At 41.7% G+C, this 15973-nt stretch overlaps 1 protein-coding gene across 1 annotated transcript; it reads left to right on the top strand.

Moving 5' to 3' along the window:
• Window positions 1-10727: 10727 nt before the first annotated feature.
• Window positions 10728-14457, top strand: LOC115595308 (beta-2-microglobulin-like). The gene is made up of 3 exons (XM_030439601.1): window positions 10728-10907; window positions 13349-13621; window positions 13966-14457. The coding sequence occupies exons 1-3, from the start codon at window positions 10844-10846 to the stop codon at window positions 13977-13979; spliced, it is 351 nt and encodes a 116-aa protein (XP_030295461.1). The 5' UTR covers window positions 10728-10843; the 3' UTR covers window positions 13980-14457.
• The last annotated feature ends 1516 nt before the right edge of the window (window positions 14458-15973 follow it).

Raw genomic sequence — 15973 nt, 5'->3', positions numbered from 1 at the left:
CTATATAGACCCCTAACAGAAAGACCCCACTCTGTCATCCGTCTATGGAGTGTCCACCTGGAAAACCCTAAAAGATGAGCTATATTGGTTACTGATATCCCCATACTAAGGCCCAATCCCATTTTTCTTTTCTACCCCTACCCCTTGTCCCTACCCCTTGCCCCTTGCCCCTAGAAATGGACTGCCAAGGGGTAGGGCTGAAAGTCAACCCCTCCGAATTGGGACACCTCTTCGACAATCGCGTACGTCATCAGTAGTCACTCGCAATTCGTTCACAACTTCAGATTCATGCATACACTGCACAGGCTAATGTTAACATTACATCCGATTTGTGCATGACATTCCTGCATATCCCATAACGCTATCAATGTAACTCCGGATGTGGGGTGTATGAGGTAATTTCCTTGTCACTTTTTGAAGATTGGGGGGCCCAATCTAAAGGACTGTGGACACTTAGTCATGTATTATTGCCATGGGAGGAATATGGATAACAAGGACGCTTAAGAGAAGATTGTAACCTAATCTTGTAAAATGTAATCTGTGTGTAACCCACCTGTTAGCTTAAGTTATGCAAAATGTTCTATTTTGTGACGTACAGTATGTTGGTGGCTATTGTCACAAACAGAGAAAATGTTGAGGCAACATTTTATTTTTGTGGGGGAAGGTGTTGCAACCTAAAAAAACATGCGCACTTGGAAAAAAGAATAGATCAGACCTTTTACTGAGTAACATAATTTTATTTTTCTCATTTGGACATTATTTATCAATTCTCTCAGGTCAATGTACAAAATAATGTCTTTTTGTTTTGAGCAACGTGACATGTCATCAGCATGAATGCGGCGGTGACGTGTAAGATTACGGACGAAAATGTGTCGTACATGTGTGAGCTCCGGTGAGAGTCTGGAAAAACGAATATGAAAAAATGCAGTGCCGGGGAGAAAAAAGTTGCCAAACTGAAGACGGAGTCCTGTCTGCTTTAAGGGTACAACAAATGATTTTAAGTGTTGAGATATTGTCTGTTGCTATTGTTACTTTGTGTTGACTACTATCCTCCACCGTCTGCAATGCTAATTTTATCCCCATCATTTTAACTGCATACACTGAGAGATGATACAATGTCCTGTTTTTGATGCCTATATTCAATTTTGGGATGAAAACTGCTGTTCCTGTACATCGTGTTTCTGGGTCTTTTGCTCCATCTGTGAAAATGAATAGTTTATCAGGGTATTGTTGATTTATATAGTTTTGTACTATTGTCCACATCAGTATTTTTTTTATATTGTTTTTCTTTTTTTCCAGTATTTGCACATCTGTTGCTGGAGTGTAGAATTACCAGGGAGGTATTACTGACTTTGGTACTGTACTAATCCTGTTAACTTTATTTTTTGTGCCATTTCTTTGCCTACCTGCCCAAAACTTCTAACTGTAATTTCCCTGTGATCCCAACACTCATGCAGGATAGCCCTTGATGGATGCAATACCCCATGTCTTTCCAAATTGACCCAATATGCTAGTGTGATCTGGTCCCTTCTAATTCCCAGAGGCATTTCGCCCACTTCTACATGAAGTGCAGATATTGGAGATGTTTTAAATGCTCCTGTGCATGTACGAATGGCTTGTGATTGTTTCCTGTCCAGTTTCTTTAAATTTGTTTCTGATGCAGACATATATGCTAAACATCCATAATCTAATACTGATCTCATGAGGGCCCTATATATACTTAACAGAGATCTTATGTTTGCTGCCCAGTCCTGGCCTGCTAGACATCTTAATATGTTGTTGATCTTTTTGCATTTATTTATGATTTTTTTGATACGTTGTCCCCAGGTGAGTTTTTCATCAAATATAACTCCCAAAGCAAAGCACAACACCTGAGATTTTGCCACTGACATTTTAAATCCCCATTTATGCATCCATTCCTCCACTTTCCCTATTGCCTTTTGCATTTTCTAGAAGTATTCTAGATTTCTTCTCCTTACCCAAAGTGACCCACCATCCGCATATAGTGATTTAGCACTACTGTGCTTTCCATTCCCTGAAAGATATCATTTATCATTATATTAAATAATATTGTGCTGCCCACACTCCCTTGTTGAGTTCCATTTTCAGCAGTGTACATTTTAGAGTGCTCATATGAAGTGTTACTGGAACAAAAGATTTGAGCACCTGTAACAGTGAATTTGTATTTGTGTACAGTGATTGTGTATGTGTATCAGTAAATGTGTAGTCACATACTCTATGACATATGACATACACATTCACAAATTCTTGCTGAAAAATGCTTTGGTATACTTACAATGTTACACTAATTTCAGGTGTGCTGCATACATTCAGTCTATAGGTGCGTTCAAGTTGAAATCCAGCTGACCTCCACCAACAGCGAGATCTGCTGGCGACTGCAGGGGCGGGGATATAAACGCTGCTATGAAGTCAGACACTCTCTGCTTCCCGTAGATGTGATGAGACATGGCTGAGCTTGAGGCGTTTGCCTTCTTCGTCTGGGATGAAATGGAGGAAATTTAAATTCCATTAATGTTTGAGCAAAATCATCAACAAAGGCGATCAGTTTTCTTGCCTGATGCTATGGGAACTTTGCTGGCCTTTTTCTCATATTAATCTTGTTAAAAAATTGTTTGTTTGTTTTTTATGTATTGTGAGTTTTACCTTTTAAGGGTTAGCCTACTTGATCCAATAGTAAACCTTTCTGGTACAGGATTAGTGATGTGCAATCTCAATTAAACACATGAATATAGACAGTTCATATTTAGAGACAACGGAATATGACAGCTTTGTCACAATAACAACAATAACAACTTCAAATTTGGATATTCTGTAGTTGCTTTACTTCTAAACGGTCACACAGTGGTGCATTAATGTCCAACTGGTTTATCAAGAGTAGATGAATAGTCCAAATGTTATGGGGTACACACATAACGATAATCGGGCTGATTTTGCGCCGATTTTACCCCTTCCTGACCATGGAAGATTATCTTCTGTTTTATAAGATTATCCTTTACGATTATCCTGTGGTCTGTGGTGTGTTAAGAGTCTAACATTTACGATTGTCAGCCGCGACCTGTTTCCAAGCAAATTATCAGGACAAATTGACTATTAACGCACCACTGACCACAGGATAATCGTATAGGATCCTATTCTTTCGCTCGTAACCCAAAGTTCATGAACATAGGTGAGAGTAGGAACGTAGATTGACTGGTAAATCGAGAGCTTCGCCTTTCGGTTCAGCTCTCTCTTCACCACGACAGACCGATACAACGACCACATTACTGTGGCCGCTGCACCGATCCACCTGTCAATCTCATGCTCCATCCTTCCCTCAGTCGTGAACAAGACCCAAAGATACTTGAACTCCTCCACTAGAGGCAAGGACTCACCCCCAACCTGGAGGGAGCAAGCCACCTTTTTCCGGTCGAGACCCATGGCCTCAGACTTGGAGGTGCTGATTTTTATCCCAGCTGCTTCACACTCGGCTGCAAACCGCCCCAGAACATGCTGGAGGTCCTGGCTCGACGGAGCCAACAAGACAACATCGTCCGCAAAAAGCAGAGATGGTATCCAGTGGCTCCCGAACCAGACCCCCTTCGGCCCCTGATGGCGCCTAGAAATTCTGTCCATAAAAATAATAAACAGAACCGGTGGACAAAGGGCAGCCCTGCCGCAGTCCAACATGCACCGGAAACAGGCCTGACTTTCTGCCGGCAATGCGAACCAGGCTCCTGCTCCGGTCATACAGGGACCGTACATCCCTTAGCAGAGGGCCTCCGACCCCATACTCCCGGAGCACCTCCCACAGAATGCCACGAGGGACACGGTCGAATGCCTTCTCCAAGTCCACAAAACCCATGTGGACTGGTTGGGCAAACTCCCATGAACCCTCGGGCACCCTGCGGAGGGTATAGAGCTGGTCCAGTGTTCCACGGCCAGGACGAAAACCGCATTGTTCCTCCTGAATCTGAGGTTCGACTATCGGCTGAATTCTCCTCTCCAGTACCCTGGAGTAGACTTTCCCAGGGAGGCTGAGGAGTCTGATCCCCTGATAGTTGGAACACACCCTCCGGTGCCCCTTTTTGAATAGAGGGACCACCACCCTGGTCTGCCAGTCCAGAGGCACTGTCCCCGACTGATGCTGCAGAGACGTGTCAGCCAAGACAGCCCCACAACATCCAGAGACTTGAGGTACTCAGGGCAGATCTCAGCCATCCCCGGTGCTTTGCCACTGAGGAGCTTCCCAACTACCTCAGTGACTTCAGCTTGGGTGATGAATGAATCCACCTCTGAGTCCCCAGCCTCTGCTTCCTCTATGGAATGCGTGTCAGTGGGATTGAGGAGATCCTCGAAGTATTCCTTCCACCGGCCGACGATATCCCCAGTTGAGGTCTACAACTCCCCACCTCCACCGTAAACAGTGTTGGTGGAGGGCTGCTTCCCCCTCCTGAGGTGCCGATTGGTAGGGCTGGGCGATATGGCCTCAAATCAATATCATGATATATTGAGCAACTCACCTCGATAACGAAAAATGAACGATAAGTAACCCCCCCCCCCTCCACTTTAAAGGAATGTAGAACTACACTGTAGTTAAGATTTATATTATTTATTTAGTAGTTAAGAACAACTGATAAGCACACAATTTAACAGCTGAAAAGCACAGATTACTTGAAATGACAACAACTGAGCGAGTTTAAAAGTATAAAATAACTTAAATTTCCTTCAAACACTAAGTATTAATAATACAGTCTCTTATAAACAAATTCTAACACTTTTAGCTGGTCCTGATCGCTTCTCGCTTTTTTTATTTCTTCGAATTGAATCACATGGTTGTACTGCAGGTGGTGGAAGAGGTTGGATGTGTTACCTTGACTTGTCGCAACAGTCTTTTGGCACAGTTTTCATTTGACATTTTTTTTATTTGAGATTTCTGCATAATAATATTCATGTAAAATAGAGGAAGCACTAAAGTACAATAAACATAGCTGTGTCTCATTCGTCCAGTTTACTAATACAATCTGCTGCTGGAGTCACTGGGCCCCATGCCATGGAAGATATTGAAAGAACTGCAATTATTTTGTATTAATATATTTATGCTAAGTAATTTGATGACGTTCCCTAAATCAGTTTCCAGCGATTCAGTGCCATGTTCTGGGAGGTGAGCTAACCATCCTCCTGCTGCTCACACTGGGTGAACCTCAGTAAAATCGTGGCTGGACCCGAGTAGAGCTTAGAATCAAGCCTGACCCGAGCCCGTGCATATTGTGTCCGAGCCCGGCCTAACACATTGAATGTAATTATGAGCCCGAGACCGATTTAAACCCGACAACAGTTTAATACGTGGGCTGTTATAACTGACGTTCTCGACTTCAATTGCGAGTTGTTTGAATTACAGAAATCTTAATGAATAATGCAACAAGTGCCTTGCTTAATGCACTCGACAAAGCCGACACATGTTATTATCACGGCCCACGACTTGTTTAAAATGGGTCCACACCTCCGACTTTCCTCAAAACTTGCTCAAAGTTAATTCTACTGTTTTTATTTTTTCTTTACATCTTCATGCTCCATGTTGCACTTAAGCTACACAATCAGTGATGCCGGTAATGCGTCACTCTAATCTGACCACTTTTTTCAGTTAACGAGTAATATAACACGTTAATATTTCCGAACCAGTAATCAGATTAAAGTTACTTATTCAAGTCACTGTGCGTTATATTAGTTTTGTCATTTTTCTTAGTAAAAATATATATTTTTGCTTTCTTCTTGGGTCTCGGGGAGTGACGTCACATACGCGAGAAGTCACGCGTTCAGCATGAGGACACTCACGTGTATACCACGCAGAGACACAAATGCAAACAACAATGGAGGGAGGAGAGAGATGCGCGTTTTCTAGCTGGAAATACGATCATTATTTTGAGTGGATAAAAAACAAAACACAAATGTTTGAGCAATGGACCGGCCCGGCCAAAGACAGTGGCCTGTTGCAGCCTTTGAACGCAGCATCATTACACAAACTGTCCGCGTCTCACAGCGAGAGTGGGTTCACTTGATTACTAACCTGGCATAGCTGGTGTTGCATCAGCGGGCGGAGTTTGCCATCAAATTAATGTAAAATAAGCACATACACTTGGTAGATTAATCAAGTGGACCTAATGTTTGAGAATCAGACGCTTGAGAGCTACTGCGTTCTGCTGGATTAAATTAAAGTGGGGGGGACAAAAACGGGATTTCGGAAAGTTTGGGGGACATGTCCCCCTGTCCCTAGTGGATGTTACGCCTATGACACCGAATATACCGACATGGGCATAATGACGTAGGTTATCATCGTAAATTTCGGTATCGGTAAATTTTCGGTTAATCGCCCAGGCCTACCGGATGGTTTGCCAGAATTTCCTCGAGGCTGACGGTATTCCTCCTCCATGGCCTCCCCGAACTTTTCCCAGACCCGAGTTTTTGTTTTTCCGCGACCGCCCGTCCTGGTGTCAAGTGCACTGATGGACACCCTTATGCTTGAACATGGTGTACGTTATGGACAAACTGTGACTAGCACAGATATCCAGTAACAAAACACCACTCGGGTTCAGATCAGGAGGCCGTTCCTCCCAATCACACTCCTCCAGGTAACACTGTCGCTGCTCACGTGAGCGTTGAAGTCCCCCAGTAGAACGATGGAGTCCTCGGTTGGAGCACTCTACAGTACCCCTCCAAGGGCCTCCAAGAAGGCCAGGTACTCTGCACTGCTGTTAGGCCCATAAGCCGAAACAACAGTGAGAGACCTATCCCCGACCCTAATGCGCAGGAAAATGACCCCTCGTTCACCGGGGAAAACTCTAACACATGGCGGCTGAGCTGGGGAGCTATAAGCAAGCCGACACCAGCTCGCCGCCTCTCACCGCGGGCAACTCCAGAGTGGAAGAGAGTCCAGCCTCTCTCAAGGAGTTGGGTTCCAGAACCCAGAATGTGCGTGGAGGTGAGCCCAACTATCTCTAGCCGGTACCGCTCAACCTCCCGAACTAGCTCAGGCTCTTTTCCCCCCCAGCGAGGTGACATTCCATGTCCCCATGGCCAGAGTCACCGTCCGGGGATTGGGTCGTCGGGGCCCCTGCCCACGACCGCCACCCAAATCACATGGCACCGGCCCCTTCTGAACCCTCCTGCAGGTGGTGGACCTACTGGAGGGCGGGCCCACGTCACTCTTTCGGGCTGAGCCCGGCCGAGTCCTGTGGGCTAAGACCCGACCACCATGCCCAGGCCTGGCTCCAGGGTGGGGCCCCGGTAACGCCATTACGGGCGACGTGAACGACCTTGTTTTTATACTTTTCATCAGGGGCATTGGAACTGCTCTTAGTCTGACCTGTCACCGAGGACCTGTTTGCCTTGGGAGACCCTACCAGGGGCATTAAGCCCCGGACAACATAGCTCCTAGGATCTTTTGGGTACTCAAACCCCTCCACCACGGTAGGGTGGCGGTTCAGAGGAGGAGTAAAATGTCATTATGAATGATATAAAGCAAACATTATTGTTGACATTATTGTTGTTGTGTGCAATATTGCAACTTATTCTGTTATGCTTTTTATATTAGATTAGATTAGATTAGATTTGTCAAATAGTTGATAAATAAGTAATAAAGGAGGAGAGCTCCTTGGCTGCATGCTTTCAGTTTTAAATGTTTATAATTGTTTTCGGTATAAGATTCTTTGTTTGAATATTTTGTCTCTTTCTATACTGATCCTTTTTCATCGTATTTCTAAATTAATGCAGGGTCAATGCTGTGAAACGTACAAGGACGAGCATGTGGCAAAGAGGAAGATAGAGACAACGAGCAACCATCCCAATTAATCAACTGCATCAACAACAGTAAAAAAGGGCAGCTTTAGCCAACATGGCTAATATTCTGCTGTAGTCCCCGGCCAGATGACAATAGGCACCCTAAAAAACAAAACAAAAACAAACAAACAATATATTACAGTACAATAATTAAAAAGAGAGCATTAAGACAACTAGGAGATAAAATAAATCAATGAAGATAAGATAAGATAAGATAAGATAAGATAAGATAAAACAGTGAAACATCAGTACAATCATGCCGAGACAACACATAATGAAAGCATACAAAAACAGCACAAAATATAATCACACATCAGCACATACAATCACATTCAGGAGTGCAGACAGACATCACACACTGTAGACAGGCAGCATCCATGACGCAGATAACACACAGCCATATGTTAGTGTGTGCAGGTGTAATTGTCGACAAGCCATGTTTTAAACTTGGCTGTAAAAGTGGAGTATGTATGTGTATCTTTGATATGGGTGGGAAGTGAGTTCCAATTATGTATTGCTTTAACAGAGGCAAACATCAACCCAAACATCAACCCGAGCCGGCCAGCAGGTCTGTAGACTCCACAACAGTACCAAGCCCTGATCAACCACCCTCAGCCAGCAGTTTAGGGACAGATACACAGCAAAGAACCACCACCTCTGAAAGCACAAGTCCTGTCATTGAGAGCCCATCAGCAGCTGACAATGTAGAGACCTGTGTGACCTGTTCTGTGTACTGTGTTTACAAATTTGATTTTCCTTTTTAGTTTTTTTGTTCTTAGGTGTTACATTGTGATGCTGCTGTGTTGTTGGTATTGAGTTATGTGTTTGGTAATAAAAAGTTAAACTGGCAAAAACAAAAGTTTTTTTTTCTCGGGGTGGGGCATCATAAAGGAATTATAAAACAAAATGGCTAGCAGAGGCACTGCTTATCCTGTAACACCTCAACCATCACAACTGAATGCCTGCAAAAAAGTTTTAACAACCAGGGGATACCAGAAACAATTGTGTCAGATAATGGCTCATGTTTCATGAATGCGGAATTCAAAGAATTTCTGGTGAAAGATGGCATTGAGCACTTCACCTCTGCTTCTTATCATGCTTCATCCGACAGCTGTGCCGAGCACGCAGTCCAGACATTTAAGTCAATGATGAAAAAGGCAGGTGAGGGCAGCATCGCCACTAAAGTGTCAAGAGTACTGTTAAATTATCCCATCACACCACTGTCCACTACAGGGCTGTCACTTGTGGAAATGTTTCAAGAAAGAAAGTTAAGGTCTACACTGGATCTGATTCACCCTGATCGCAGAGTAAAAGTGGAGAGGAAACAAAACAGCCAAAAAGAACATCATGATGAGCAGCTTAAATGGAGAGGATTCCAAGAAGGGGACGCTGTGGTCACAAGAAACTTCAGTCATGGTCCTAGGTGGATTCCTGGTTTCATAACAAAAATCACTGGTTGTGTCTCTTACAAGGTCATGTTAGGAGATGGGACCGTCAGAGACTTCCACTCTGGAACGAAACAGCCATATTCCAGCAGGAAATACTCAAAACATCTCAAAACCTGCTTCAGACAAAGCCAATGCATCAGTGTCGAACATTCCACCCCCGGATGCTAAAAGACTGTTAGAACCTTTGGTAGCACCTGTGCGACAGTCACAAACAAATGTGTGCAAACCAATTTATTTGATGGACTATGAGAGTTAAAGGGATTGTTTAAAAAAAAAAAAAAAGAATTGTAACTTGGAGATTGTTGATTGTTATTGTTACTTTTGGACAAACTTAAGTACATGTGAATTGTTATTTCAGTGTCATGGTTAAGCTGTGTAAGATGACACAGGGTTATTGTGTTGTAGAGAGAGAGAGAGAGAAAACAGTTTAAGGCGGGAGGAATGTAAAGGACTGAGAATGTTGTGTTATGTTAGGAGATGTCCTCTGGGTGGCAGCATAGCCTAGGCCAAATGTGGCTTACTCAGTAGTCAGTCTCCAGCGCCACCGTTGGTATGTTGTTGACCTTTTTGCCATGTTCCTGTCATGTTATGAGAAGTGGCCCAGTAAACCAACCTCAACTGACCTCAGTGGATGTCCATTTTTCCTTAATATCATAAAGGTATTACACTAACCTAGAAATTAGCCTTTCCCTGGGTCCCTCGACCAAAACCTTAAAGGATTTCTGAGCTGCTCATAAAAAATGCTAAGAAGCTGTCATTCTCATCCTCATTCATTTTATTTAGGTCAGTTAGGGTTTAGTGAACAGGGCCAAAGACTGTGCTTGGCCCAAGAATACTGTTAGTTAGTCATGCTGCATGTAGAATGCAGACTGTTGCTCTTAGACTGCTATTATCAAAAGTGGTTCAGCAGCTTTTTGATCATGTAACATGATCATGATTTTTATTTCATGTTTTAATTTTGGAACATGCCAAACCTAAAGGACAATAAAAACAGCTACCCATATTCAAATTGATAAACACTCAACAAAACACACAAATTGATTATACAAAATAAATATATACAAACACATGCTAAGTCATGCATGCAATAAAGATTTATAGATGTGAAAATAAGGAAAATGGAGGGTGAAAAAAGGAACCAAAGTAAGGAAGGCGAGATATTAAAAGAGGGATACTTCCTTCCCTCTTTTTTTTTAAATCTCATCTAAAAAGGCACATAGAGTGGGAGGAACAGAAAAAGGCCAACTAACAGACTGAAGTGAAGGGACTTAATTTAATTTCTAATAGTCTCTAAACTTTGGGATTTAAAGACATACTTCCTATCTTGGGGTCATTATTTGTTAGGATTCTTAAAAAAGAAAGCTCAAACCTGTTTGGTCATATTCTACCTAGTAACTGTGTGACTGGAATAAATGATTGGCTGGTTTCATGTAGTGGGCAGTCCTAATGCACTTTATTTATCTGCTCTGCTCCACAGTTTCGCTTCAGTCTTGCGCTTTGTACGCGGTTGTTGCACTATTCGCTGTGTCATTTGAACTTCTGTCTAAGAAGAATCGATCAACATGAGGATTGTTTTTTTTCTAGCAGCGCTGGCTGCCGTCTACTGTTCAGACAAGTCCAAATACTGTAAGTAGTTCAAGATTCAACAAAACGTGATTTTTTTTTTTACTGAAGAGTTGCCAAAAACGGCATCTCAACTAAAAATTGCCTGTATCCTTGCTTGCCTTAAGTGTATTATTTCACAGATTAGACAATAATGTTTCGTGTATTTTGTTTTTCAGATGGAATATGTGTGTACTGTAAAGCATGTTCTTGATTTTTTTTATTTTTTTTTTATGTGATTAATTAGGCTGTATGTTTTTAAACGGCATTATTTCCGGCATTGGGGTTCACTGGGTGGGTTGCTTTGTCTCTGTTAGAAAGCCTCTGACAGAAAGACTTATTGTTATAATCAAAAGTAAAAGAGAAACATTATGCAATATAATTGTCATGGTTCGACGGAATTCCCCAGGCTGGATTCAGTTTCGATTTTCTTTAACACCAACTCTGCCTTGACAGCACCCTCATCTGGCTTCATTATAGTACATACAGATACTGACGAGTATTTAATTTAGTGGTGACGATCACAACAATGAGTTCCAAGTGAATAGTGACTATGAAACACGTGTTTTTTTTTTTTTTGTTTTTTTTTTTATGGGAGAGGTTAAATTTGGAGCATTTACTAAATTGCTCAGGTGCTCTGTCGGTTGTGATTGGTATTATTAATCTTTTTTTTTTTGGAGTTGGTATTTCCAGATATATCTGAGGATAAGGTTGTAAAGAGAAGTGTTTCCAGAGTGAGCCTTCAGAGCAGCATAGTGATTCTCATCACAGTCTCTATTAGTGTGGAACTCTTCCAATTGATTGAACAGCAATCTCCCAAAAAATATTTATGTTTATGATGGTGGTGGTGAGCACTGTGTAACACATCGCTTCAAAATTGGAGCAAAGCTGGTAACTATATTGTTATGGTCACCATGTTTTCATTTATGTTTTAATTAGGTTTGTTTTACCCCGATACCCAGTTGGCAAGTTAGAAAAATAATCAAAAATCATTCCCCTAACCTGCCATCACTTTCCACCCTCTAGTAGCAGATAGTATGTTACAAATCACAAGCGGTGGCGATCAGCTCCGGCGCACAGTGGAGTCAAGCCGGGCACAGCAGCTTTAGGTTGTGGCTGCCTGGTCTACTTTTGACGGAAGCCGCAACAAGCTGCACAGAGCAGATTGTGTCGACAGGAAGTCCGAGAAACAGGAACGGCATAGAGCATCCGGTCAATTTATTTTCAAAATAAAACACCTTGTGCTGACTCTCGATTGTATAAAAACGAAAAATGACCAGATCAACAAAAGTTTGCTATTTATGTTCTAAAACTAAAAGGTTATTTTTTGGTAATATTTTAAAGTGTGTCTTTTCAGACCATGGTGGCTTATGTTATGTTGTTAGTCCACGTATTTAAAGATGTATTTCATTACTTTAATACGGTTCTAAAAAGACAATTGTAGTAGGGAGAGAAGGAAGGTAACCTCAGAAAAGACCGCATGATAACAATACACTGCAGTCTATGCCTCCAACAACAAACCGCCATAGCCAGAAATAATGCTCAGAAGAGCACCAAACTTTAGCAATTGTACAAATAGGGTTCCAGCTCATTGAAGGCATCAATCATTGGCTAGCTTTGCAGATAGCTTTACAACTCACCACTCTCCTGTAGCAGCTTCCTTGTTGTGGGGAAGGCCTGACGAGTCGATTACCAAGTGTAGTTAGAATTGCTCAATTCCGTTCTTTTCCCTGTCAGCTCTCAATAATAACTGTTATAAACTGGTAGGCAAGACACATATGAACTTTGATTGCATTTCCATGGAGTAATAATCATACATTTTCATCCTTGAGCTGCGGAAATCTACTGCACTCGGCCCTCTTCAGGGCTTCCCCACAACGAGCAAGCTGCTGTAGGACAGTGGTGAGTTGTGTTGTCTTTTCAATAGAAATCCGGCAAAGCTAGGCGGTATAACTTTTAGCGATTTGATTATTAATGCCCTATCAAATTTTTTGTATTAAATGCGGCTCCTTTGTTACCCATCCACGCAGCATGTTACATGTCACCATTGGACTGCGTTCGCTTTCTAACTAACTAATTTCCACACTGCAGACATTTTATCCACAGGTTTGCCAGAGCTACGGTGCGTGCGCGTCTGTGTCTGCCACAAATGGTTCTCTGACGTAAAAAAAAACAAAAAAGGGGGTTTGGGTCCACGTTCAAAACTGCCGATCGTGACCAGCGAAACAGTGCCCATATATAATGTAATTTTCTTTTTTAGTTTCTATCTGACCAAAAACCTCAGTTTTATGTCAGAATCAGTCAGTCATAAAACTGCTGTTGTTGTGGCAGTGTCCTCCACAGGCTGTTGTCTATACAAATATTGACATGTGGTTTCTTATTTCCTTCAATAAGCTTCACAAAACATGGCACACTGTATGTTTCATGGAAGTTTGACATCATTTCTTTTTCTATGTTGCCTCTAGCGCCACCCAAGGTTCAGGTGTACACCACCGGCCCAGGAGAGTTTGGGGTTAAAAACATCCTGATTTGCCATGTGAGTGGCTTCCACCCCCCTGACATCACTATTCAACTGATGAAGGAAGGAGAGGAACTCTCTAATGCCAACCAGACTGACCTGGCCTTCAAACCGGACTGGCACTTCCATCTGACCAAGAGCGTGGCCTTCACACCCACCCGTGGAGAGCGGTTCAGCTGCAAGGTCACTCATGGGGCGAACATGAAGGAGTATGTTTGGGGTGAGTTGGTCTAAGTGTGTGTAATGTTTTGTTAACCAAGGAGTGTCATAAAGGCATTCAGAGAGTATATAAGTTGCCACAGCTCAAAAATGACTATTATTTTATTGATAAGGATTTTTTTATTAGCATCTTGATTCAGGTCTAAAGAAATATACATATTGGTAAAAAAAAAATTAAAATATGGACAACATGTATTCCCAGGCTAAGTACACTGATAATCAAATGCAACCTGAAGAATCTCAATGCATATGGAGAAATTATTCAGTTGTAAATGCAAATGTTGCTCCAGCACCTTTAATGAGCCTGATAATAACTTCTCTCTGCTTTTTCTTTTCTTTTTACAGTGCCAAACATGTAACTCAGTGGGCCTCAGCTGTAGTGGTGTCTTTTCTTCACATCTCCAATCAACAAGACCAGAGTTTCTCCTGACTTCTTCACTATTCTTCTCACAAACCAAATATCTATATCAAATTAAGGGGACATTTCACTAATTTAATTATCAAAGAATGCATGGGCTGCAGGTCTTTAGTCATTTGTTTGCTTAGATTTCTTAGATAACCTAGAATACTTGCAACCTATTTTCCAGCCCTTGATATGAAAATTGTGTTGTTTAAAATGATTTGATAAAATCGTGTTGTTGTTTCTGTACACAAATTGTTTTTTTTAATGACCTGAAAAATTTATTTTAGCTAAATAAGGTGATCAAATGGTAATTATATTATTTTTTAAGGAAAAGGGTATTCTTTTGGACTACATAGAAGTGTGTTCATACATTTTGATTTGCTATTCAAGGTATTTGTTAATGTTCTCCTCTAAATAAATGCCTTGGAAATTTCCCTATGTCTTAACTTTTTTCGACATAAACCATTTAGGCATTCAATTTAAGGTGGACAAAGATGTCAGTGTAGGCATTTAAGTCAGTTACACAAAATTTGCCATTTCCGTTTTTATTTTCTAAGAGACATTCAACTTGTGTTCAGTATATGGTGCAACCACTAAAATCGCCTTTTGGCACATTCCCACTGGCAGTCCAGCCCATAGATATGTCAGGATGTGGTTATTATATACAGATTAAATATTTAACTGTAATGTATCATTACAGTAACAGTGTCACGCCCAGCGATTCACGAACACAGTGTGGTTTATATGTTAACCTTATATGTTCAACGTAAATTATGGTGTGGATTATGATGTTTTTACGAGTGTTTACAGCTGCTACTGTGATGATACATGACGATTAAATATTGACTCTGTTTATAATAACCAGATCCTGACATGTAAATTGGACATCTGTCTATAACAACAGCGTTACATACATTGGCTGCTGTAAACACACCTGTATACTGAACATATAAGGAGTAGTTAACGTTTATAATCATCAGAGAATGTTACAGACGTTTATATCGCTATGTGTGTGAATGTATAAATTAGAGGCATTAACTTAACACATTTTTTAAAGTTCACTCCATTGGCTTGTATCAGTTCACGAAACAGAGCTGCCACATCCAAAATGGCGGCGATGTACAGTCTAGCGCTCAATGAGGCTTCTATGTATATGTATTTGTCCAAGCCAGGACATCTGTGAGTTGTATCTGAAGCTTTACGTTGTACGTCACTGACATGGCGCCAGGAAAGGGCTGGAAAAAGTCTGTAACAAGACAAAAAATAATAATCATGTGAAATTGTGAAAGAAGCGTCCAGAAGATGGTGGCTAAATTGTTTTGAGCGTCACACCCCACGCAAAGACTCGATCACTATCATAATTTGAACAAATGGTCCAGTAACACTTGGAAGTCTAGAGGAGCCACACAAGCCGGGCACAAACCAGAAGGTAGGTGGCTTAGTCTGTGATCTATGGATTTTCATCAAACTTTTGCTTAAAAACACCACTGAGCAGCATTCATATAACTGAACTGTGCTCTGCCTCTGACGCTGTTTTTATCTTATTTATTTATGCCACCAGATGTTGATGATGCATTGTCACTTTGCACGGTTGAATTTGTGGTCTGGATCCTGCCGGAGTAGATTCTGAGCAAGTTAGTCAATTTCAGCACAGAGGAGACAGGAAGTCACACACCGAAACAACAACATAACATCCGGTTAATTTTCTAAATAAAACACTCGGTGTTGACACCAGCACAAAACCTCAAAAAGAGACTGTATTTTATGTGTTTACTTCCACCAGGTCCAATGCACAGCGTATCTGCTCCGCCCCAGAGCAGATACGCAGAACTTCTATTTCTTGCAGATGCCAGCGCAAGAGGCAGCAATTCAGCTGCATTTAGCACAGAGCAGACAGGAAGTCAACTCCGAAACTACATGACATCTGCTTACTTTTCAAAATAAAGTGGG

This window comes from Sparus aurata, chromosome 14, assembly GCF_900880675.1.
Source record: "Sparus aurata chromosome 14, fSpaAur1.1, whole genome shotgun sequence".
Lineage (NCBI taxonomy): Eukaryota > Metazoa > Chordata > Actinopteri > Spariformes > Sparidae > Sparus > Sparus aurata.
This window is presented reverse-complemented; position numbering and strand designations above follow the sequence as displayed.

Bases quoted from the DNA above. Each gene is read 5' to 3' on its own strand.
- LOC115595308 (XM_030439601.1), top strand. From the start codon at position 10,844: ATGAGGATTGTTTTTTTTCTAGCAGCGCTGGCTGCCGTCTACTGTTCA. The intron at 10,908-13,348 runs GTAAGTAGTTCA...TGTTGCCTCTAG, and splicing joins TTCAGACAAGTCCAAATACT to CGCCACCCAAGGTTCAGGTG.